Source organism: Anabrus simplex, chromosome 10 (assembly GCF_040414725.1).
Source record: "Anabrus simplex isolate iqAnaSimp1 chromosome 10, ASM4041472v1, whole genome shotgun sequence".
Classification (NCBI taxonomy): Eukaryota; Metazoa; Arthropoda; class Insecta; order Orthoptera; family Tettigoniidae; genus Anabrus; species Anabrus simplex.
This window is the reverse complement of record NC_090274.1, coordinates 2,540,377-2,566,955: the sequence shown is the minus strand read 5'-3', so window position 1 is coordinate 2,566,955 and position 26,579 is coordinate 2,540,377. Positions and strand designations below refer to the sequence as shown.

Here is a 26,579-nt window from a genome sequence, read left to right as displayed (position 1 = left end):
CATACACCCAGTCCCCGTGCCAGCGAAATTAACCAATTAAGGTTAAAATTCCCGACCCTGCCAGGAATCGAACCCGGGACCCCTGTGACTAAAGGCCAGCACGCTAACCATTTAGCCGTGGACCCAGACAGTGAAGGTACTAATTCGCAAAATGTGCAGTGCAGTGAAAAAGTGTCATTCCAGATCTCATTGACATTCTCTGTGATGCCTATACATTTCTTTACTCCCTTCATGGGACCGAAGCGAAGTTGAATGCTAAATCAATAATTCCACATTGCAAGTAATCTATCCTCAGGCGTCAGACTTCCGGGTTCGATCCCGATCCTCATCGGACCTTCAAGACCCGTCAACCGCCGTGGGATAGCGCGGTGCCACGGTGCGGAGAGGAGCTCCACGGCGAGCAGGAAGGAGTCCGGCAACGCGGGATATCGCCAATGCCGATGCATAGCGTCACTTCCAACCACTGTTTGGACTTTTTCAAATCCATCCTTCACATCACTAAAAGGTGATATATTTTTGTCTAACTTGAATAAACAAAGACAAATTTCAAAAGAACTTATTCAAATACCCTTCTCTCTGTGGCGTCAACTCCAGTACAGGTTTCTTACACCCTCTTGCTAATCTCCATGTCCAGCTTTGTATTCTGCATTAATTCACTCACAACTCTTATCTTTAAATTATTAAAAACAAAGTCTACTCATTGTCGTCCCCGTCTCCCTCTGCTTCTGTTCTTCTGCAATATAAACTATCCTCTTCCATTCGTATCACACTGAGGCCAGTTCATACATACAGCTTCATGCAAAGAGTCCATTCCTAGTACCCTCTTCTCATTGTTCCTTTCTGTTCGTACCTGCAATCATTCTCACAACCTTTGAAGTCTTACTTCCTACTTGGGAATAACATATGCTGAGTTCACCCATCTTTCCTTCCCATACAGAAAAATAAAGATCAAGCACATACAGAAAGATAAGACCATGAAAAAGAACCCCTGTGGGTGGGGGCAGCAGAATAGCGCCCACGGTATCCCCTGCCTGTCGTAAGAGGCGAATAAAAAGGGGCCCCAGAGGCTCTGAACTTCGGAGTGTGGGATGGTGACCACGGGGCCCTTAGCTGAGTCCTGGCATTGCTTCCACTTACTTGTGCCAGTCTCCACACTTTAATCTATCCTATCCGACCTCCCTTGGGCAACTCTTGCTCTTAAAGACCCCGACAGTATTAGGTTTGCGAAGCCTAGGGAATCAATTTTCCTGCCCTACTCGGCCCTTGTCTTCCTTTGGCTGATACCTTCATTTATATAGAGGACGGTTGCCTAGTTGTACTTCCTCTTAAAACAATAATCACCACCACCACCACGAAAAGGAGACGGGTATTTTTTCAAGTTACTTTGCGTCGCACTGACACAGGTTTTATGGCAACGATGGTACAGAAAAGAGCTAGGAATAGGCTGGAAGCAGCCATGGCCTTAATTAAGGTACAGCCACAGCATTTGCTTAGTGTGAAAATGGGAAACCACGGAAAACAATCTTCAGGGCTGCCGACAGTAGGGTTCGAATCCGCTATCTGCCAAATAGCACATAAGCGACTGCAGCTATCGACCTCAGTAGGGGAGGAATTATTAGAAGATAAGTTTTACCTTTGTCTCCTGCTGCCGAGCCCACTTGGTCAGGTCGGCCCCAGTTTTCTGCACAGATTCTGCAGTGCGGGTGAAGTCGACGGCAATCACTTCATCCCAGCCACTGAACTTGGATTTGAAAATCTACAAGAATCATGTTAGTGTTTAAATAGACTTCAAGAGAGAATACTCACACGTCAATCTGAACTTTGTAAGTAAAGTTTGTACCTGAGTTTCAGTGCCCTCTTGTACTCGGGTGACCAGAGCATAGACCGGCCGCGTGATCATCGTGAACAGCTCCTGGGACAGTTTCACTGCAGCAGCTCGCACAAGACGGGTAGACTTCTTTCCGAACCTGGAACAAGAAAAACAGTTTCTTATTCTTAGTGCTCTTACATTCCAAAAGTGAACAATATTAAACACACCAACGATTGCATTGCTCAGAATTTAAGAATAATGTATTTCTGTATTAGTCGTGTCCACAGTAACAAGGAAGTGCACTTTTTAAATTTTCGTTTCTGTATGTATGAATGAGCATCATGAGAAAATGGCTTAAAGAGAATTTAATGAAAATCAGTATGTAAAGTCGGGGAATAAGACGCTACAGTGTAGGTTATAAATAATTTTTATTCACACTGAGTGAAATGGTAGTTTAGGGAAAGGTCTGAAATGCAATTTTCAAATATTTGTTATTAATGGTCCGAGTGATAAATACAATATAACCAACGTTATATAGAATTAAATTTGCGATAATTTATGTCTTGTACATTTATAATGTACCAGGTATGATAACAGAAATATTTGTGAATTTCGATTTTTGTTGCCAAGTACATATCAACGCCGAAACACAAGAAAATGGGCAAACAGAATTTAATGAAAATTGGTATGTAAAGTCAGGGAATAAGATGCTACAGTCCATGTTATAAACGAAATGGAAGTTTAGGGAAAATTCCTAAAATTTATTTTTTTAAATACCTACCAGTATGTTATTGGTCCTATTGAAAATTACTAACTTACGTAACAAAAGAATACACGCTCCAATCTTTTTTGTTCCTAGACAGTTTTACCAAACCAAATACGGTAATAGAATAATGAATTTACACTTTTGTTGCTTAGTCCATACCGTTAACATGGAAATGTTTAATCGTGTTAACTGTCGCGAAAAACCGCTTGGTCATTGATCCGTATCGACAAGGAAAACTGTGAAGATGATTGTAAAGGAACCATCACTTCAATAAGACAAGAGGGAGTCAAGAAAGAAAGGGCTCTTTGCTAGTTGCTTTACGTCGCACCGACACAGATGGGTCTTACAGTGATGATGCGTCAGAGAAGGAAGCGGCCATGGCCTTAAGGTACAGCTCCAGCATTTGCCTGGTGTGAAAATGGGAAACCACGGAAAACCATCTTCAGGGCTGCTGACAGTGGGGTTCGAACCCACTATCTCCCGAATACTGGATACTGGCCGCACTTAAGTGACTGCAGCTATCGAGCTCGGTATTTTACGCGCTCTAATATCCCATAAATCTCATAAAGCTGATCAACAATAACATTCTGCTACCACTCATGCCCAGATTACTGCTACGTTTCGAGTAAAACGGCCCGCCTGAATATTGGCGGGAAGTAGCTTGCACATTCTATACGATTATTTCAAAAAATGGCACCTGAAACCTAGTCCACTAAAGACACAGGTAGCTACGTTCCACCTAAATAACAGGGCGACAAACTATCAACCTATGATCAGGTTCGGAAACCACACACTGCAGTGTGGGTGTAACTTTAGAAAGGTCCTTAACGCCATCTTGAGAAACTGGCAGCTAAGTCTAAAAGCCGTAACAACTTGCCGGGTAGACTACCTGGTACTTCATGGGGGTGTGCTCCTCTGTATGCTCCCACACTAGTCTGGTTGATGTCCAACTGCACCACACAATGGTACATTGCACTCAATGGTCACCATTCAGCCTCCTCACATCAGACGGCAAAGCACCCTTGTTAGACTGTGGACCAAGATACTGAATAACAGTTACCTCCCAATACATCAGGATACACATGAAAATACCATAAGGAGACAAACCACGGAAACCTGCCTGGAAGAGTTAATTCATATTTTAAACCTGATAAAACATGGAAACATGAATGGTCTCAACCACACTCACGGCATTGTCAACATCCGGGATCCAACTACAAAGTTGCCTGGGTTCAACCTTCCTCGCTCCACCTCGACCACACTTAACACGACAGTGCTTCTGCTCTACATGGGTGGGGCTGGAAAGACACTCCAGCTTGTGCTGAAGTGCACATTCTCAAGGATTGCCCTCTGCGAGCCTTTGCTGGTTCCATCGAGTTACCCCCGAGTCACTCTCTTGGTTGGAAGAGCTGGACATTCGTCTATAAGAGACTGATAGCCTTTAACCTTTTTAACGTAGAGTTTGCATCTATATATATTTATATGTTTTGGTGTATATAGAGTCAATTTGTACAGCCTTTTTTGTGGCTGTCAAGAACTTGTTATTCGGGAGATAGTAGGTTCGAACCCCACTGACGGCAACCCTGAAGATGGTTTTTCTTGGTTTCCCATTTTCACACCAGGCAAATGCTGAGGCTGTACCTTAATTAAGGCCATGGCCGCTTCCTTCCCACTCCTAGACCTTCCCTGTCCCATCGTCGCCATAAGACCTGTGTCGGTGCGACGTAAAGCAACTAGCAAAAAAAAGTAATCCTGTCAACAATGGATACCGCAGCCAGTCTCGCTTAGCAGGAATGTCTCTTTAATAGCGAAAGAGGCCCTATCAAAAAATGAAGTGCACCACTTGTTTCTACAAGAAAAGTCATGCATTTTGTTTTTATTATTTTATATATTTTTTCATTTTATATCATTATATATCCGTTTCTTTTTCCAGGTAGTTTATATATTTATTTACTCAAAATTAGTTTTGGCAGACTAAAGAACCTAACAGTTTATAAATTAACTGAGGTAAAACTGAAAAGAGATGGCTTTACATATTTCTAAAAACAAGCTCTTCCTCCGTAAGTCTAAAAGTTTTCGAGAAAGTTCATCTTTCTTGTGTTTTTAGCTCCGGTCGCCTTCAATCATTTTGCATATAGTCATTTTTATTTTTTTAAGAGGCCTGCTGAAACATGAGCGCGCAATTCTGCGGAAAGCGTTCAGAAGCTACAGTCGCATTGTCGAGAGTGCTAAGTGTCATCACATCATCACCATCATCATTTCCCGGGTACGGTGCACAAGCGCTCGCCACTTCTTCCTGTTCCTCTATGTCCTCCCACTTGACATTCCTCTTGTTGACCTCTGATTTCACTGTGTCTATCCACCTATTCCTTGGGCTTCCAACTGGCCTCTCCCCTTCCACTTCTAGCTCAAAGTAATTCCTTGCCATTCTTGTTCTGTCCATCCTCATAACATGTCCACACCACTGTAACCCGAGTCCTCCTAAAAGCTCGGCAACAGGTATTTTGATGCCAGCCTCCTCATTTCTAATCTCGTCCTTCCTGGTCTTTTAGCTCATTATTCTGATGAATTTCATTTCTGTTGACTGGATTTTATTATTAGCCTTGTTATGCAGGGTACATGTTTTGAGTCCATAGCTGAGAATTGGAATGAAGTAGGTTGATGCTCAATTTTGCTTTCTGGGGAATTTTATCTTCCCACAGTAGATTTCTCACAAACTGAAAAGCTTTCAAAGCCCTATTAACTATTTCTCACTTTATTGTGTTATCTTCTGAAATGATACCTCCAAAGTATTTGAAGTTAGAAACATACTGTAACAGAGTTCCCTCGTGGACAATGTTTGAAACTGTGCCTTTCCAACAGTTTTGATTTTACTGATGTTTAGTCCAAATTCCTTAAACTTGCCGTCCGGCTCCATGGCTAAATGGTGAGTATGCTGGCCTTTGCTGACAGGGGTCCTGGGTTCGACTCCCGGCAGGGTCGGTAATTTTAACCGCCATCGGTTAATTTCGCTGGCACGGGGAGCTGGGTGTACGTGTCGTCTTCATCATAATTTCATCCTCATCACGACGCGCAGGTCGCCTATGGACGTCAAATCAAAAGACCTGCACCTGGCGAGCCGAACATGTCCTTGGACACTCCCGGCACTAAAAGCCATACGCCATTTCATTTCATTCCTTAAACTTGCCATTCCAAAGGTTTAGTTTCTCCTGCACCTCTGCTTCATTTCACCCCACATCACATCATCATCTGCAAATATTAGAGTGTTGAGCTCTTTGCAATTGTTCTTTACTAGATTTTAAGATCTGATACATAATGACGAATAGGAGTGGTGACAAGGCACTTCCCTGCTGGACTCCTCTTCTGGTTTCAAACCAATCTGAAGCATGCTTATCCAAATCTGAGAACTGCTGTGGACTGTAGTTTATTTATTCAGAGCTTTTGATTATCATCATTGTATTATATTTGGATTCTATATTTCCAGCTCTTTAATACTGGTAGGTTTAGTGGGTTTATAAATCGCAATCCATTTTGAGTCATTATATAAAGAACCAGTGGCCTATACCTGATGAGAAGGTCATAAAGACACACAGGCCCGAGTAATTTAACCACCTTAATACTTGCTCAGAAATATGTACAAAGAATGGGTACTTCAGCTAGTCCTTTGACTTGCTTTCACATGAACGGTCTGTATACTCTACGTACCACACGTAGACGTCGGGGTAACAGTCCAGAATGTAGACGTTGCGGTTGTTGAGCAGAGTGTTGACCAGCTTGCCGTGAGGAACCTCCACTTGTGGCAACTCCAAATATCCCATGCCAAGCTTCACCTGGTATAGATGAGGTGTGGCCGGGACAAAGTCTGGATCCACATGTTCCTACACAACAGAAATATGCAGCATTAGCACTAGAAAGAAAAGGATATGGACGGCAATCAAGGGAGCTAGTGAATTGTTCCAGTTGTGTCCAGACTCCAGTGGGGAGAAACCAAACTGGACTAAGACAGGGAACTGTATTGTCTCGACTTATGTTTATAATGGTTGTGGATGAAATTCTAAAGGAAACAAAGGCAAGATATGGAAGGGATATGAAAATGTTGTTTGCAGATGACAGTGATCTGTGGAGTCAACAATACAGTAGTGCCAATCCAACTAGAGGCTTTAAATGGCAACATTAAGAAATATAGTATAAAAATCAGTGTGGAGAAGAGCAAAACAGTGGTGATGACAGGAGGAGGAAGAGAAGGAATCACTGGTATCAGGGGACAAAACCTTGAGGTTGTTGAATACTTCAAATATTTGGGAAGTGAAATAATGCGAGATGCAAGGGGAAATATGTTCTACCAGAATGTAAGGACCCTGGTGTGGAACAGAGAAGTTCCTATGAAATGTAAAGAGATAATGTACAAGATGAACTCTAACCCCTATAAATAACGTATGCATCAGAGAGTTGGACATCGACAGCAAGAGATGGGAGTAAAATTCAGACCAGTGAGATGAAGTTCCTGAAGACAAGGAGAGACAGAGTAAGAAACGGTGAGGTCAGAAAAGAGATAGGGGTAGAAAAACTAAGTAGCAGGATGGAGGAGGAAAAATTAAGATGGTTTGGACATGTTCTGAGGATGGAGGAGGGAAGGATAACAAAACAAGTGTTGGAAGCTAAGATAGAGGGAAAGAACGCAAGAGTGAGGCCCAGAGAAAGATGGGTAGACTGTCAAGAACAATATAAGAAAGGAAAGCAGTTACTGGCGAGCAGTGGCGGAAGGAGAGGCGACGGTGGACAAGTGCCATTCACACCCCGACCTGGCAGGAGCTGGACAAGGGGAAATAAAAATGAGGAAAAAAATCAAAATGATGAAGCATTGAAAAGGAACAAACAAGTCTTATAAAGATAGGAACATGGAAAGGAACACATAATGGGAAGAAGTGAAATACACAACAATCATGGGTAATTATGCAATGGAAAGTTAGTTTGATATCTACAGTATACTTACGTTTTCTTGTTAAGTGCTTCTCTTTCCTCTAGGCCCTCTCCCCCCCACACTAACCTACTTTGTCCAATAAAGCCACAAACTGTGTGTAATCTCTGAAGAACGTCTCTTCCAGGAGTGGAGACGTGAAGCTCGGATTGATGAGGCACTGTTCACCTTGTTCAAAACCAGCAGAGCTACTGACAGAAATAAGCACTCCATATCGTACAATGTTCCCAAGTGAAAGATTTCTGGTGATACATTTGGTGGAAGCTGTAGAATAACATCACTGTATCGCCTGGATGCCGTAAGGGGCCCGGGGGCTCTTAACTTGGGAGCTAGGCCCTTAGTTGAGTCCTGGCACTGCCCCCCACTTTCATCTCCGTCGGTCAACTCTCGTTCTTTCCAAAGGCCCTTCCAGGCTCATGTCTTTCTCTGGCTGATACCTTAATTTTTCAAAGTGTTAGACTCCTTCCACCACCCACCCCCTTCCCGATTAGTGTTAATCGAGTATGCCAACTTTTATATAGGCAAGTCAATAAGACTCTGCAATTTTGCTCTAATTGTCTTTAGGTTGGCTCCATGGCGTTGTGTACTCACCAGCTGTCAGCCGGCACCATATTCTACGCCTGTCAGGTCAATACAGTGACGTAAAGAGGGCCACGCACCAAGGAAGAACAGCGTTCTGTGGTCTGAGGGTGTAACAGAACGGAAATTCATAGAAGACATTCAGCACAATACGGAGACAATGTTTAGCCACAGTGAAGTGTTTACCAGTGGATTGAACAGTTCAAAAGGATGAACAAAGATCTGAGCGTCCATCTCCAGGCATAACTGGTGCCACCATTGAACAAGTGCGTGATATGAACCAGAATAACAGACAAGTGACTGTTCTATTAATTTCTGGTACGCCTCAGATCACAAAAAACAGATTATGGAATGAAGTTTTTCCTTGGTGCAAACAGAGTGGCGCGGCTATCTTTACGTCGCAACAGCGCAAGCTGTACTGATCTGACAACGGTGAAACTTACCACAGACGTAGACAATGGTGCCATCTAACGGCTGGTGAGCATACAATGCCACAGAGCCAACCTAAAAACATATAGTGCAAAATTTCAGATATTTACTGACTTGCCCTCATAAAACAACCACCACCACCACCACCACCACTTACCCAATAGAGAACTGTTGCTCCAGTAAAAAAAAAAAAAAGTCAAAATTGAGGTGTAGATTTCACTTAAATAACAAAATGTAACGGTAAAATCCCCCTTTCAATAGGTCCTGGCCACACATTATACCAGGTGAAGCTTGGTGTGGGATATTTGGAGTTGCCACAAGCCAAGATGGTCAACATTCTGTTCAACAATCGCAACGTCTACGTGTGGTAGGTATCAACCTCTCGTATCACTTGGCAGAGTATAGGAAAAGCTTTTTTTTTTTAAACAACCTGCCATATGTTAAACCGATACAGATAGGTCTTATGGCAACGATGGGACAGGAAAGGGCTAGGAGTGGGAAGGAAGCGGCCATAGCCTAAAGGTACATCCCCAGCATTTGCCTGGTGTGAAAATGGGAAACCAAAGAAAACCATCTTCAGGGCTGCCGACAGTGGGATTTGATCCCGCTATCTATATCAGGTCAGGAACAATCCTGCTACCATAAGTGACCTGCGACTGTCTGGCCGAGAGTCAGGCGGCTAATACCAAAGCTGGCAAACTAAAGATGAACTAATGGCTACGGGCGTAGGAGTTCTCCTTAGGAGGTTGAATGAAACCTTTGTGGATGAAATGCCACACAAATTCACTAAAAAGCTGCTGCCTTGTAGATGTGGCAGTGGACTGTTAAATGCTAAGGAAGATTGTCCGGACAGAAAAAAATCCTCTTTTGTGTTAGACACAGCAAATCAACAGGAGAGTAATTGGTGACCGCTTTCAAGACTACGAAGACCCTTGGATGCAATGGAAAAGTCCCGAATATGACAACACCCTCACATACTTCTGCTAGGTATGACGGCTGGCAGCCCAATGATAATCAGCGAAGATATGCTAGGAGAAAAATCTACATGAGAAAGAATAAAACAAAAACTGGAACACTGAATATTATAACCCTGACAGAAAAACGAACTAGTGGACCTCATGGAAAGGAGAAAATTTGATATTCTAGGATTGAGTGGGAGAAAATGGAAAGGGAATGGTGTAAAATCTTTGAGGAAGGGTTATAAGATCTATTGGCCTGGACACAAAAAGGAACCCCGTAATGTGTAGCATTCGCCATCAGTAAGGGCACTGACATAGTGTCAGATAAAGAATATGTAATAAGGGCAAGTGTCAGATAAAGAATATGTAATAAGGGCACTGACATAGTGTCAGATAAAGAATATGTCAATGATAGAATAATTAAGCTAAGATGGAAAATAGGGAAGAGGTCCTAACCATAATCCAAGTATATGTCCCTCTATCTGGGTGTACTCAAGAGGAGAAAGACACATTCCTGGATGAACTGGAAGAGAATATTGAAGAAAATAACATAATCGTGATGGGAGATTTGAATGCCCAAGTTTGCGTTGATAGAACAGGGTATGAAAATGTGATTAGTCCAAATGGCTATGGAAACAGAAACCAAGAAAGTGAAGATCTGCTGGACTTCTGTTTAAGAAATAACCTCATAATTAAGAATACCTTTTTCCAGAAAAGACCCAGCCATAAAGTAACAAGATACAGCTGGGTTGGATAACAGAAATCTTTAATCGATTACAGTGAAACCTCGATTCTCCGTTTTTGGAGGGACCGTGAAAATAAAACGTACAACACGGGAAAACGGAAAATCCAGGAATGAATTAAAACCGTCAACAATTTGGCTAAACATTGCAAAAATGAAATATATACAATTATAATCTTACAACACCCCTAAACCAAACCAAACTATAGCCCCAATGGGTCTTTGCCTACCAAGCGACAGCTGCTCAGTCCAAAGGACTGCAGATTACGAGGTGACGCATGGTCAGCGTGACGAATCCTCTCGGCCGTTATTCCTCACTCTCTAGACCGAGGTCGCCATATCACCATCAGATAGCTCCTCAATTAAAGGTAATTATGTAGGCTGAGTGGACCAGGAATCAGTTCTTATACCAGGTAAAAATGCCTGACCTGGTCAGGAATCGAACCCAGGCCCTCCAGATGAGAGGCAGGCAAGTTAGACCAAGAAAAAGACATCAAACGTGAATCAAAATCGCGATACTTTATATTCATTTTTATATGGGAAACTTTATCAGTTTCCTATGAAAACTTCCTTCAGTTCAGCAACTTTGATCAGGCAAACTCTTCGAAACATCTAATAACGCCAAGCCAAACGACAATCAACCACAAGTAGTTTTTAATTCTCTCATCTGATAAAATAAAGCACATTGGATACAAAAGCCCCCAACATGATGGCAAAATCCCTTCTTTTCTTAACCTTCCATTGTAATTTGGTCCCGCTATACTGTTCGTAGTCAGTTTCTGGAAATCTTGTACCGCGTAAATTAGGCCTACATCGACTTTTATTAAAGGTTATGTTGAACTCGAGAACATGGTTTTGAATGTAAGCATCGATTCTCAAAAGTTCTCGAATGCATTATATTCAATTCTACCCATCACTAATCCAATCAAATTGGAAAGAGAAAAAAAATCATCAAAACTTCAGAAATCACGATTATTCGTGACCTTTAGCTCAGCTGGAAAGCGCACTCGCTGCATATGTTGGTACAAGTTGGAAATGATACAACCCGTTTAAATGTAATGTGCGCAAATAAAACGACTGCAGTTTTTTGACATTTGTAACATGAAAACGTAAAATTCCCAGTCTTATATTAGGGCCAAAACAGTAACAGGCAATCCCAAGACCTACCGTGCCTTTTTCTATGCAAGGTGCAACATCTATTCTGGTCTCTATAACATAACCGTATACGATAATATTAAAATACTAGATTTGTGTTAAGAAGGTGCAGTTTTGATTCCTGCCTGAAAGACCAGTTTACCATACAGTGCCCTGAAGAAAGTGCAGAAAACCTGTTCGGGAATGTTACGGTGTAACGCAATTTATCCTACCCTGTGAACCTATTTTGAACTGGCAATATCGCCGTAGAAAATCTTAATCTTTCTATATGTCTAAGCGGACGGATTCCCTCGTACTACTACGTGCTTTGGTGATACTCATCGAACTTATTTATAATTCTTATTGTGGACTGATGGCAACGTCCTTGGATTATCGCATTTCTGAATTGTACGGACTGTTTCATTTCTCTTACAATAAGTGCTGCAATCTTCTGCCAGACACCCACAATGAGTTTCCCCTCCCCTAGCGCTCTTCTCCTATCAGAGCGGGGCTACTTCCTCATGGAGCAAACCTCGCCATTTTGTCCCCGACAGTACGCATTGAGAAGTCATGGCGTGCGGTTGTGTTTATTGGATCCTTAAGATGTTGGCGTCGTGTTGGTGTGAAGACCCCGGCTGAGAGTCTTGAGATGTGGGTTTTAAACCCAAATTACTTTGTTTCCTGCATCGTCCTATTATGATACTTTTCAACTAATTCTGACCAGGGAAAAGCAAACTCATCAGGAAGCATCTGTAAGTATGTGAGGAACTAGCTCATCATGGCTGAGCGTCAGCTTCACCCAAGTAAGTGGGTTCATCATTTGGCAAGTTATATCCTGTGAATATGAAACGGCAAGGAAATTCGTGTGATTCGTGTATTGAAAATTAACTCCTTCAAGGTGGAATTTCGTGAAAATAATTTTTTTTGGAAATTACTAAAAGGACGCACGTGTGCTTTATTCTAATAATATTTCAAAGTTATTGGTATGTAGTGACTACGTAATTAAGGAAATCCTTTTAAAATTAACTATCATTTTCACCCGTTAATGAATTTCATTGATCATGTAAATTCAATATGTGTCGGGCACTTAATGCCCTTTATACTGCGTGAGGTTCCGCAGAAGCATATAATTCTGGTTTCCTTGCTTTAAATAGAAAAACCTTGGTTCTATTTTCTGGTATTTTAAACTTTGGTGTTTCCTGATTTTTATTTTGTTTCTGGCCTTTGTTGTGCTTGTACTATGTTTGGTTTGGCGGGCGGATGTTTTTGTTGCTATGGTAACGATTTGTTTTCGGGTGATGATGGTGATTGTTGCTTGTTGGTTTTGCGTGTTTTATTGTGGAGCCTGAGTTTGCTTAAGAATTTCCGCTTTCGGTGGAAGATTTATTTGCTCCTCACTTGTTCTCTTACGGTTTTCTTCCTTTTCCCCTTGTTTACTGTGTGTGTTTTCCGTGCACTAATCTTATTTGACCCCTCGTAGTTTATTAATTGGGCTAGAGTTCTATGCTCCTGCGAAGCCTCCTCTTATTAAGAAGGTGCAATGAAACTCGTTAATTGAGTGGCTTTCCCTAGGTTTAATACGTTAGTTTTAATTTCATTTTAGTAAGTCTAACAAACGGGCCCCGTTTTAACCTTCTGTGAACAATTTAAGTTTTAATTCGAATCATTTTCTGTTATTATGGTAATATTACCAAGGTGTACTATTTCTAGTGATGGATTTAGTGCCTTTAATTAGTACAACCTTCTGTTTTAAGCTAATGATTTCCATCAGTATCATTTTCTGAAGAGGACTACGTTTTTCAGTTTCATCTGTGTATTTTCTATTATTCACTAATTGTTTTTTTGAACTACTTAAAATATTTTTATTCCCTCAGATAGGACGATGTTTTTTTTTTTTTTTTTTGGTTTCCTGTTAAGTTTTCATTCTTTAATTAAAAGTTTATTTGATTGAAACCAGTGTCTCCTTTTATTATCTGTGTGGTTCAGCGCCGAAACAAGGAATTTTTATCCATTTCCTCTGGGTGTTTTATTTGGGCCTTGCTGGGTAAGTATCTGTTGGATGTTATTTTCCTATTCTTGTGACTGATTTCCTTAATTTGTTTAATAAACTTTGTTTATTTAACACCGGTTTATAGGTAGTACCAGCCGGTGCATGTTTGCTAATCACTAGTGTAGTGACTTTCTGCGCTGGTGGTATAGGGAATACAATCGAAAAAAGTAAAGTGCAAACATCTGACAATACTCATTCTGCCTTCAAGCAGAGCTGTTGAAATGCGCTGTCTCTCCTTACAATTGTTGTGACCACACACTGTTTTATGATTTTGGAGATTCTCTAAACAGTACCACCCGAACGCAATGCTAAGATGGTCCCTTATGCAAGTTCACCGCCAATCGCTTTTCCAGTACAGTACTTCCTCTAATTATCGCAATGATGGGGCCTTAACGCCAAGATCCATAAATATGCCATAGTCGTCCTTTCGTGAGATACAGTTTATTGAAAAATGCTTGATCGAGAATTTAGCGCTGACGGGACTGACATTTCTGGACGTTTAATCCGGGAAACCATTTATTCGAGGAACGGATAATGCGGGATTTTTACAACATGATTTAATTACGATGCTCGGAGGACCACATAATTTGAACACATAATCCGGGAAAACTTAGTTTCCGGGAACGTATAATCGAGGTTCCACTGTATATTATCTCTGATAAGGAAGCCGGTTTATCACCGATGTGAAAGTATTGCCAGGAGAAAGCTTGGACAGTGACCACAGATTACTGATAACCTTTAGAAACTCCTAGTGAAAAATGTGAAGACCAGGTGATAACCCAAAATAAAGGTGTGGAAATTGGATGAACCTGAAAAAGGAAGAATACCAAAGAAGGATCCGTGACCAGCTCCCGACAGATGAGATAGAAACGGGAGAAAAGGAATGGACCCGATTCAAGAAAATACTTGTGAGCTCAGCTGTTGATATTGTAGGAAAAATGAGTTGCACACCAAAAGAAAAGGAAACTTCTTGGTGGAATGATTCTGTTCAGCAAGCCATAAGAGATGGGAATAGAGCAAGACAAGAATGAGATAAAGAGAACCTAAAAGGCACAGATAAGGATTACGTAAAACTGAGAGCAAAGAGAGAAACTGGCTTGAATTTACTGACAAATTAGTAGAAGACAGTAAAGGAAATAAACTTCTGTACAGAATTGTGAAAAACAAAGCATTGGAAAGAGATGATGGAATTATGTGGAGAGAGGAAGACATTTGGTAAGAAATGAGAAGGTATTTTTCTTCCTTGTATAATGGAATAGACCCAGCAGAAATCACTCATAAAGATTTGGAATTGGATACTGGGAACAAGGCTGAAAGAAGTGAATCCCCATTGACTTGATTTGAGATTGAAAATACTCTGAACACTATGAGCAAAGGCAGATCACCTGGCCTTGATGAGGTGAGCTCAGACATGATTGAAGCTGCTGGAACTAGTGGACTTCAGTGGCTATTTAGAGTGATGAATGCTGTGTGGAATGAAGAAAGAATCCCAACTGACTGGACTGGGTTGTGTAGTCCCCTTCTTCAGGAAAGGGAATAGGGATATGTGGCTATTATAGAGGAATCACACTCCTGTCTCATGGACTTAAGTTGATAGAGAAAAGGTTACGAAAGATCATTGAACCACAGCTTGAGGAAGAACAATACGGGTTTCGCAGTAACAGATCAACAACAGACCTCATTTTTGCTGTTAGGATGATAATGGAAAAACATTGGGAAAAGGGAGAAAATGCCATCTTTGTCTTCCTGGGCCTAGAAAAAGCCTATGACAGCATAATAAGGTATAAACTTTGGGATTGCTTGAAAAGGAGAAACGTTCCAGTATCTCTCATCAGTAAAGTAAAAATGTTGTACAAACACTGCCAGGATAGGAAATTGCTATTCCAACTGGTTTGTAACAAGTAAAGGAGCACTTTGTCACAGGGATAGATGAGGTAATGCACAGCAAGAACAGTGCAGATGATGTGATAATTTGAGGAGGTAATGAAGAAGTTCAAGGAAAGATTAATGCTTGGAATGCCAATTTAAGGAATTTGGACTTAAAATCAGCCTTAAGAAAACAGCCAACAGACAAAAGTCAGGACCAAATATCAAAATAGACGGACAGCAATTGCAAGAACATTGAAAATGCTGCTTGTTTTTTAGCGCTTCTCGACATACGATTTTTATCCAACATTCCAAGATGTCTTAATCTATAACGCCCCCAATTCGACTACGTATTTTCATCCTAATTTTAAATATTAGCCTTCAACTTCATCAAATACTGTATCTTTTAACTGTATTATTCTTATCCTGAGAAGCATTGGTTTAGATATTCTGTACCCCAGGCGTGATATATATTGTTCAAGCTTTTTATCAAAAAGATCCATTTCAGTGTCAGACATGGATTATTTTTAATATACAATGTGACAATTACTTTTAGATGAACGTTTTAATTTTTCAAAGTGATTTTAGTATATGTATGTATTTTATTCAATATTTTTTGTGCTGTAATCATTACGCAACCACAGTGTCAACACCTGTAAATGTTCATTAATACGTTTTTCATAAATTGTTAAGATTCCTCAAAGCAGTGTGTGTTTTAAGATTGAACGAGGCCGATGATACCCAATAAATAGCGGGCAAAACATGTACCTTTAAAATTCTGGTAATTTCTATGTGTATTTGACCACACAATAGTGGAATAAATTGTATTGAATAGGTGGTATTAAAATTACTCCTTGTGTAAACTTGGAGATTACGGTGTGGAATGAGACAAAAGACCCAGAGGCAGACCTTCACTCCTGTGTGCTCCTAACCACACGGCCAATTCAACTCACCCTGATAGGTTCGTCAGGAGGCATCCCATCCTCGCAACCTAACGTTCTCCAGAAGTCCGTGCTCTCGTCGCCCGGCACCTGCATTATGATCTCCGCCTTGTTCTTCCTCTCGTTCTTGTTGATTTTCTCAGCCAACAGCCTGGAAAATTAATTCTTGCATTAGTTACCAAGTTAAGAAAAATTATATTCATTCTCAGTCATTTCTCAGACATTTTTTGGCCATCAGATCACTGTAGGACCTTCCACCTGTAGCGCTCACATCTGCATAACTACTTCCAACAAACTGTTGCCAACTGTACAATCCCGTAACCACAGTTCTGGGCGCGGCAGTAGTCGTTCTTCTTTATTGGTCTCCGCACATCCTGGCTGGTGATAAAAAAAACATTGGTATAACACGTTGGGGGCGTTTAGTAAAGACCCTTTCGAAAGGAGATTCATGTCAGCCATTGGCTCACACTGTTTAGGATTTTTTATTGTGCGGTAAATGACTTAAAAATCTGCGTGTGTTGAGTTCTGGAATGATGTCATATTTCAATGATATTTCAACCAATAGTGTTAGTAGCCACAGATAGTATGGAAAATGACTCGTGCTTCCTCATATTACATTCTAGAGGTGGACTGGTCGCTGGACATCTCTCCTCTAAAAATAACCTGAAGTAAGGTTTGCATCATTTACCTTATGAACTAATACCCTTTTTTTTTTCCCCCCCCAATTAGAGGTGAGGATATGGCAGTCTTATTGCCTAATACAAAAGCTACAGATGTAACGTCACAATGCGATGAGCTTGTTTCTGCTCCCCAGCATCATTAGAAGGGCGCACTTCTACACTTCTCGAGGCTCTTGACAGATCTAGGACCTTGGGCCATGAACTAGTGCTAATTCCACTTGCTGCTTTCTCAAATTCCTCAGTTGTTTTTCGTGAACAGAAAACTCACGGCCCGCTGCTCTGTTACAATTTTTTTTTTCTATTGGCTTTACGTCGCACCAACACAGATAGGTCTTATTGCGATGATGGGACAGGAAAGAGCTAGGACTGGGAAGGAAGCAGCTGTGGCCTTAAGGTACAGCCCCACCATTTGCCTGGTGTGAAAATGTGAAACCACAGAAAACCATCTTCAGGGCTGCTGAGAGTGGGATTCGAACCCACTATCTCCTGAATAACTGTTACAATTTTCTTCCGCAAATTTTACGACCTTTAACTTAAACGAAGCTGTGTAGCTGCTAACTTTTCCTTGCAGATGCACATTCTTGCAGCAAATTGGACATGTAGCTCTTAATCTGGGCAAAAATGTACATAGGTGCCACAGTCAAAAATTAGGGATGTGGCCGATATTACCGTAAATATGGTATCAAACAGTCCAAACAGCTGAGGGTCTCCTTGCAAACCATTAGCTCCATCACACCTATGGAGATGCCCGTGAAATGCCACCCAAGACTTGGTCATCCTGAACAGATTTAGATCATATTAAATCGGACATGGACACATCACATCACCGGGTATGAAGAGATCTCTGGAACGGCCATCACGCAAATAGCAAAGCATATCATACAAGACTGCCCTCAGAAATTATACAGTGGTTATTATATAGCGTATGATGCTTACAAGACAATAAGAATTACATTAAATGATATCGTTACATATATACAATTTACAGCATTAGGACCACTTTTCAAATATGGATAGAAAGGGCTGCAATCCATCTAATTCCTTCTGGAGATGCTGCGTGGAGTTCATCCAAGGAGCCGAGATGTGCGCGTAGAGGGCACTCCTGCACAATGTGCTTGATGGTTTGCAATTCAAAACCGCAATCGCATTCGGGAGAATTTATCCAACCCCAATTGATACAGGGCTGCACCAGTTTGACCAGTACCACACCTTGACCAGACTGTCCGAGGTAGAGCCTTGTAGTGGGTTCACTGAATGAGATGTCGAGTTTAACCCTTCATCTGTCCAGGCATTTCAGAGGTTGGACCTGGTAGACATAAGATCTACAGCCGTCTTGCAAGCTGACTTTCTTGATTTCAATCTCTGTTTAGAAAGACGTTTCACATCATGTTGAATTAGAAGAGCATCTGGAAGTGTGTGCTAGTGATGGCACAGCTGAACATTGATTGCTCAAGGAAGAACATCATTTTCCATGATCCTACACCACAAGCAAACAAGAGCTTGCTGTCTGCTAAGATGGGGTGGAGCGATGTTACATAGTACAGGCAACCACTGGGAGGGAGTACAATGCATACACGCTGTCTGGCGAAGTTGAATATCCACCAGTTGGTAGTGAGAGCTATTTAACCAAATGCCTGCATAATATTCAGCTGGGGAATATACAACAGCCAAAAAGTAGTCCTGAGTGTACTGGCATCAGCACCCCATGATGTTCCAGCTAACCTACGAAGTATACAGTGGTGAATAGAAAGATCTGTACCTAGGGACACCACGGTTAATTGTTCATTTCAGTAATTTAGACATGAAATTATACAATTAATAACAAATAAATAAAATGCTATCATTGTTGTTCCCATGGAAATGAAGTGCAGGGAAATGAGAAACTCAAAGGAATGTCAAAAGAGTATTTTGAAGATTTACTAAACCCATAAGGATGCATTGAGGAGGAAAGTATAAGGAAGGAAGAAACAGGTGGAGAGAAGTGGAGGTAGAACTGGACAAGATGAAAGACCCAGGTTTAAATGAAGTGAGTATTGAGATGGTGAAGGCAGCAGGAGAGGTAGGGAAACAGTGGCCTTATCGTGTGTTGCAAGTAATATGGAAGGAGAGGAAAACCCCTGAAGACTGGAAGAAGGGAATAATCATACCCATCTTCAAGAAGGGAATAGGAAAGATTTTAACAACTATAGGGGAGTCACATTGATACGTCACTGTGCAAAGCTGTTTGAGAACATTCTCGAGAACAGAACCAGGAAGAGGGTGGGAGAGAAGTTAAGAGAAGAGCAGTTTGGCTTCAGACCGGGAAGGTCCACAGTAGACCTTATATTCGCAGTAAGACAGTTACAAGAGCATCATTATGAATGGGGTATATATCTACCGATGGCCTTTTTGGACTTTGAGAAACCATATGATCATGTGTCCAGAAACAAGGTATGGGAAACCTTACAGATGAAAGGTGTCGAGAAGCAGACAATAGCAATGGGAGATTCTGTTGTGTGAAAGTAGAAGGAGAGAGAACAAACTGGTTTGAGGAATAATGTGGATTAAGACAAGGAAGTACTGTGTCACCTTTGCTCTTCATTGTAGTAATGGACAAGCAAATGACAAAAGTGATAAGGAAAATTGGGGAAGGGAAAATTAAAGTGATAATATTTGTAGATGACTTGTTAGTCTGGGGAGAAAAGGAAGAGGAATAGATTCATGGGAAGAGGAGGTGAAACAATATGGAATGAAATTTAATGCCAAAAAGAGCAAGGTGGTGATTGCAACCAGAAAGGGATCTATGAGAGGGATAATGCTTGGAAGAGAACAGCTTAGGAAGGTAGAGAGTTTCAAGTACCTGGGAAGTATCATAGAGGGAAGTGGAAGTTATACAGGATGTACTGTGTACCTATTGTGATTTATGCAGCAGAAACTTGGGTAATGAGACAGAGCCATGACTAGGATACGGGCAAATGAAATGAAATTTCTGAGGAGGAGGATAGGAGTGACAAGAATGGATAAGATGAGAAATGAGAAGGTTAGAGATATAGTGAAAGAAGAGCCACTACAGGACAGGATAGAGGCATCTAGACTTTGATGGTATGGACATATGAAGAGAATGACAGAGGAGGATGCACGAATTGGAGACAGGAAAACGACCAAGAGACAGGTGGATAAAAGGATGGAAGTGTGAGGACAGAGAAGAGAAGAGGACTGAGCAAGAGTGACTAGGGAGAAGTGGTGAGAAGACAAGAGGTGATGGAGAAACTTATGTTCCAAGCAGACCTGGCCAACAGCTGGAAACTTCATATGATGCCACGCCAAGAGGCTCAGTCCAGTGATGTTTCGAAGGGCACAAATACACCACCCTCATATTGGTATTTAAGAGAACTCCTCACGCAAAAAATTCTAGCAGCTCAGCATCACCGTAAACCATAAAATTAGTAATAGACACAACCAAATTTATTACTATTCTCTTGGTGGTACTCAAGTGTTTAAGTTAAAAATAGATCACTACCGTTATTACCTGGCCTTTGACTTAAAGGTGTTCTTCGACTTCCTGCCGTACCACATGTAGATGACCAGTCCCTTGTCCAGAACAAACACGTAGCGAGGGTCCAGAGACTCGGCAGACACAGACACTGGCTCTAAATGGATCCCTGACGCTCCTGCAGCATGGACTCTGTAGAGGCGGGTTACATAGATCTGTAAAACAAATTAATTAAGAAGCTTAACATTACTTTTTTTTTTTTTTTTCATGATGGATTGACAAAAAAAGCCAGTAAAATATTCAACAGAGATAACAAGAATATCAAGGCAACATTGTTCTTTCAAAAAATACTTTTAAAATGTATTCCTAGACACCAAAAAGGCTTATGGTAGCGTACCAAGGGAGCGTATCTGGGAATACCTGAAAGAGTTGACAGTTCGCAATGGTCTTAACGCAGAAGTGAAGATGCTGTATGATAAAACCGGAAGTTGTGTGCAAGTGGGTTGCAGACTGTTCAAATGCTTAGAAACGAAGATGGATGCCATAAAAATGGTACTAAAAACGAAGGAACAGCAGGACTTTCAAGCTTCCATCTTTGCAGACGACGTGGTGATCTGGAGTGAAACCAAAAATGATGTGCAGGAAAAGCTGCAGAAATGTATCAGCAAGGGTAAGATGGTGCTGGTGATGAAGTTAGAGGGGAGATGACAAAGCAAACATCAGATTAAAAGACACTACACTGGACAGTGCTCCAAAGTATAAGTAATTTGATAGTACAGTATCAAAAGTCAACCTCGCAATACAAGGGGGATGGGCGAATTAGCAAGGCAACTCAATTTTACCACTAAGAAATACAACTACTGTGGAATAAACAAGTACCATTGAAAGCTAAGATGACATATAAATACAGTAAAACCTCGTTAATTCGAAGTCGTTGGGACTCAAAAATCGGACTTCAAATTACGTGATTTCGAATTAACCGCCAATTCGCAATTCAGAAGTACCAACCCTTGCTGCGTTACAAAATATTCTAAGGCCCGTTACTGCATGCAATCACCTTGATTCACAGTTTATACCTTTCAAATGCCATGGGAAAAAACTATTTCCAACATGTATCCAACAAGGTGCATTTACAATGTTCAAATAATGCACTTGGGTAAAACACTTACAAACATAACCTCCCGCAACGAAAGAAAAATATCACAAAATTCAAAGACGAGGATAAATTATGCTGGTTCCCCTGTGCAAATGCATTATTTTTTGGATATCTGTACTGTTTGCATTTTTAGATGCTTTGTACTGGGATGGAAAGTGCCCGACGCCCTTAAAACATTGTAGCTTATCGAACTTTTCTATGACGAGGGGATAAAGTTTCTCGCTTCCATGTGCATTGCAATTGCATCGCACTACAATGACCCCCATCCCCGACCCTTGTACGATTCTCCGGCTGGCACTTTCTCCTTTAAAACCACAAGACCGTTTGGGCTCGCATTAAAATAAAGCAATGCAGTTTCATCGGCAATGACAGTATTGTTCGGTGCCTACGAATTTATTATATGAGCCACGATTTTTCGTCAACTGTCGGCATCGCCAGTGTTCGCGTATTCTGTTTTCCCGCACACTGCCTGTTGCGTGATATTACGGCGTTCCTTAAAAGGGTGCATACAAAAGAATTCCGATTTCATTCAACTTGGCAATCATGAAGCGCACTGTAGACCCACTAAAGCGAGTGTAAGTGCGGAAAGCTACCCCTCCACGTTCCGGAACACGCGTTCTATTATGACGCGGATACATTTCGAGTTGAAATTACTCTATAACATACTATTGTTTTAAAATGTAAAGGCAGTTTCGAATTAAAAGTCTGAATTTCGGTGATGGGGCAGACAATGTACTTCGAATTATGAATTATCCGTATTTTGAATTAAACAATTTAAATAACATGCAAAACTGTATCTCATGTTTACGGGAACGAGAGCTTCTTCTAATTACATGGGATTTTGAATTAACCGATTTCGAATTATCGAAGTTCTACTGTAATATTATACACGTATCCTCACGAATAACCTGGAAAGTACCACGTAAACGAGACAAGACAACTGAAAACTCCAAGGTGCAGAAATGAAGTTTCTACGCACCATGATACAGAAGACCAGGAAGGACAACATAAGGAACAAAAAAGTTCAAGAGGAGGTGGGAATAGGACACTCCCTGATTTGGTCATGTAAGAAGGATGAGTGCAAACAGGACTACAAGAAGAGAATATGAAAATGAGAGGAAAATGGACCAATCTGGTGAAGAAAGATGTCACGGAGAGAGCACAAGATAGGGAGAGGATTACGACAGAAGAGTGGTTGATGGACAAAGATGGAGGGGGCTCGTACATTACACCCGGACAACTGGAGATGGTCAACGATGACTGAGTAGCAGTAGAATGAGGGAGGGTTGGAAACTAAGAATGCAATGTTTATTACTACATCATCTTAAAGATGGCAGTTGACTTGAGGAGGTACGCTCTGTAATTAGAATCCTGTGGATGATATGTCACCCACAGTAATCTAGCATGAACTGCCTGCTATTTATAGTAAATGGCAATGAATCGGAACAATGTGGCGAAAGAAGAGATCAGTGATGCAGAACTTCACGGTCGACCTTGAACATCCAACATCTCTTTGATCGTTCGAAAAACCTTCTTGGAAGATGCAGATTTCACTCAGATGAGGAAATGCAGCATGACGTAAGGACAGGATCAGACACACTACGAGACAGGCATCATGATCTTGTGAAGCACTGGTATAAAAGTCAACCAGATGGAAGACAATGTAGCACCCTTTTAAGTGAAGCAGTTTGCATTTTAATAAATAGCTACTGGAATGTAGAGGCTTTGTATTCTCATTTTCCAAATTATTATTATTATTATTTTTTTTTTTTTTTTAGACTTTGCTTTACATCACGCCGACACAGATAGGTAGATAGGTCTTATGGCAACGATGGGATAGGAAAGGCCTAGGAGTGGGAAATTAAGTGGCTGTGGCCTTAAGGTGGTGTGGTGTGAAAATGGGGACCCACGGAAAACCATCTTCAGGGCAGCCGACAGTGGGGCTCGAACACACAATCTCCAGGATGGAAGTTCACAGCTGCGCGCCCCTAACCGCACGACCAACTCGCCCGGTCTCTATTGTAGTAGTAGTAGTAGTAGTAGTAGTAGTAGTAAAGAAGACAGGAAGCTGGTAAAAGTAAGAAAAGGCAACAGCTGACTCGTAGTTTAGGCAACCGTCTGCACCTCTCTGGGGAGAGGTGGGATGAAGAGAAGTATTACTCACCGTGTCCTCGACGGTAAAGAATCCACTCGCAGTTCTACCTCCTTCTATGTACGCTATATCCGTGTCGAACAGAGCCAGGAACTCGTCAGACTCATCGGCCTGTTCCTCGCGCACGGTACGGCACTGGGCGCCCAGGTAGTTACGCAGGTTCACTGCATGAATGGCAGCACAAGCTCGTTTGTCCAACTAGAAAGAAAGCCCATTATCTTGAATCAAATCGAGCACAGTATAACACAAAACAAGAGAATGTCATCTTCAATATTAAACGAAGAACCTCTCTTCCTGGCATCCATTTCCTTCAACAGAGATGAGCTCTTATTCCTATACAGCAAGCAAGTTATTGAAGAAGTTTTCTTCAGTGTAAAAGTCAACAGAAATGAAAACGCTCCTATTCTTTCTGTCCAAGCCTTTTTCTCCTGGGATCGGCACTAAAGGAGATTAAGCCCTGTTTTATGGCCGGATGTTCTTCCTGACACAACCTGCGTCTGTGAAGCACTTAATGTACGTGATAAACAAACAAACAAACAAACAAATAAATTAATTAATAACTAACCTATGTGGACATATCTCTTCACTATTGCAGGTTTCTGAGAGAGAGAGAGAGAGAGAGAGAGAGAGAGAGAGATCTAGTGCAGAGCTTTCTGACGCTCCTGGCTGACATGTACATTTGGATGCGAGAAGATGATGTAGGCAGAGGGTAAAACCCAGGGTGGACACATAGCGTACTTCAGTCGAATACCATTAAGGGGTTTACTCAATGCTTGAAGTCTCAATCTGACAGTTGAATCACCCTCAACAGCATCATATGCCCTCACTCCATATGAACACTGTGGACAGGCTTGTCATGCAATCTAGTGTATAACACCACCTTTCCTACCCTGTCGGCCAACATTATGAACGTGATTTTTTTTTCCGACCAAAGAGACTCGAACTTGTTGGCAGCTGAAAAGAAATTGATGTACAAGATCTAGGACTGATAAGAGTCAATCTATATGAAAAAACGAGTGTATGAAGATGTGGAGATTGTCCTAAGAGTAAAAACCTCGAAAATGTGATTTTTTCCTAAATCAAGATATTTGACCCAAAGTTCTATACCCTCATATTTCCAGTTGCTCAAAAATGAAAAATAGAAAATCTGAATTATACTGTGCTCCAGCAACCAATTAGTAAACCATGTAAGTCTGAGTACGCAGAATTTAGTGTGAAATACTCGTTGGCCATTGAAAATTATTAAAAACTTTCAGCTTTAGTTGTCTGCAATAATGCTTACCGTATTTACTCGTGTATTAGACCTCCCCCTCACCCGGCTTTTCGAGAAGAAGAAAATTAAGAAAATATATCTTGCATACAAGATGCCCCCAACGTAATTCGCAATTTTTGGAAAGAAGTAAGTTTAAAACTTAATAAAAACTACCCAATTATAATGATTGTTTTACTCGCCAACGTACCTAACAAATAATAATAATAATAATAATAATTGTACCGGGCGGTACACCTCCACTCCGCTAATTTAAAATGTGCGCCTGTGGAAACTCCTCTGCTGGAGGAAGTCTGAACTTTATTTACCCTATTAATTTTCTAGTTTCTCAGAAGATGTCACCACCTGGAAATTTTTGAGTTTGTGAACTCTGTCATTTTCGACGTACTTTTGTTTTGCTTGAAGTAAGAAGTGTGAACTTTCTCTTCTAGAGGACACCACTGAAAAACTACAATAGTGCACCCTAGTGGGAAGAAAAATAACTGTTCTTTGGAGAAAATTTTATTTCAAAAGTTTGTTCTTTGTTAAATTTCTTTCTTGTTTAAGTTGGCTGTATACCCCTCTCTTTCCCCTTGTTTTGTATTTGACCAATCCCGAATTTCTGTTATTAATTTCTGACCAATCATTGGTATCTTCCCCCAACTTGAATATGTTTCTATACCCTAGCCAATAAAAAGTTTGTGGGAGGGTGTTTTCTTTCCCCTAACACCTAGAACCTTCCGCGAGAGGATATAAACTGCTGATTTTTGGGTCTCCGGGCCACTTCTGTTCCATCTTTCAGTGTATTAAGTACATAGCAGGAGGCGGGAAGCGCCTTTTTCTCCGGCAGCGGTCTACTATAAGGTAATGGCCGATTAATATATTCTTTCTTTGCTAGCTCAGCAGTTTAACTCTCGGGGCGGGTGCGAAGCGTTCCACCATGTAACCTTTTCCTAAAATGTAAATGTAACTACTCTTTTCATCTATTCTCTTGGAAAGCTACATTCTGGGATAGAGAGTGCTAACCCTCTCGAGCTCCCACTCATATTGTTTTGAGGTGAACTTATTTTTCTCAACCTATTCTTCGTTAATGTAAAACAAATTGTTCTCTTCTTAAGTCACCTCTTTAGTATGGGATTAGCCCTTGTATTAACGGCCTAGCGCCAAGTAGGTCTTAATCTAGTGTATTAGGAGTGCAAGTTCGCCTCCTCTCAAATTGTTATTTTAGAGGTCATTTAATTAACATTCTTTTCGTTTAATAGACCTCAGTAGATTGGGTATTTTACCCCTGTGTTTATGTCCGTTGAGGACAGCTTGAAGGTGGAGTTTGGTGTGGCCTGGGAGAGGCTTAAATTTGAGAGCGAGTGGCTCTTTTGAAAATTGTATGTTGTATGCCTCGAGGAGGCTATTCAGTGTAATTTGGAGCAAGGGCTCCTAGGTATGAATGGGGTTTTCTGCCCCTCTGTTAAAACTTGTGTTTGGGGTAAAACTGAGCTGATTGCCCAAGCATTGTGAACTCGGGGCGCGAAGCCCAAATTCTGTAAATATTGTAACTACCTTATTTTGACTTGCTATTCTGTACCTGCCATGCTTGTTACTTATTTATTTTGAAAAGA

At 41.2% G+C, this 26,579-nt stretch overlaps 1 protein-coding gene across 2 annotated transcripts in view; it reads right to left on the bottom strand.

Moving 5' to 3' along the window:
- fliI (FLII actin remodeling protein) overlaps window positions 1-26,579 on the bottom strand; it is a 91,587-nt gene that overhangs the window by 36,062 nt on the left and 28,946 nt on the right. For both annotated transcript variants that reach the window (XM_067154905.2, XM_067154906.2), the window contains 6 exons: window positions 23,727-23,912; window positions 20,443-20,621; window positions 16,267-16,405; window positions 6,282-6,454; window positions 1,841-1,967; window positions 1,634-1,756 (listed from right to left, as the gene is read on the bottom strand). In XM_067154905.2, coding sequence (XP_067011006.2) covers window positions 1,634-1,756; window positions 1,841-1,967; window positions 6,282-6,454; window positions 16,267-16,405; window positions 20,443-20,621; window positions 23,727-23,912 — 927 coding nt within the window. The remainder of the gene's footprint in view (window positions 1-1,633; window positions 1,757-1,840; window positions 1,968-6,281; window positions 6,455-16,266; window positions 16,406-20,442; window positions 20,622-23,726; window positions 23,913-26,579) is intronic.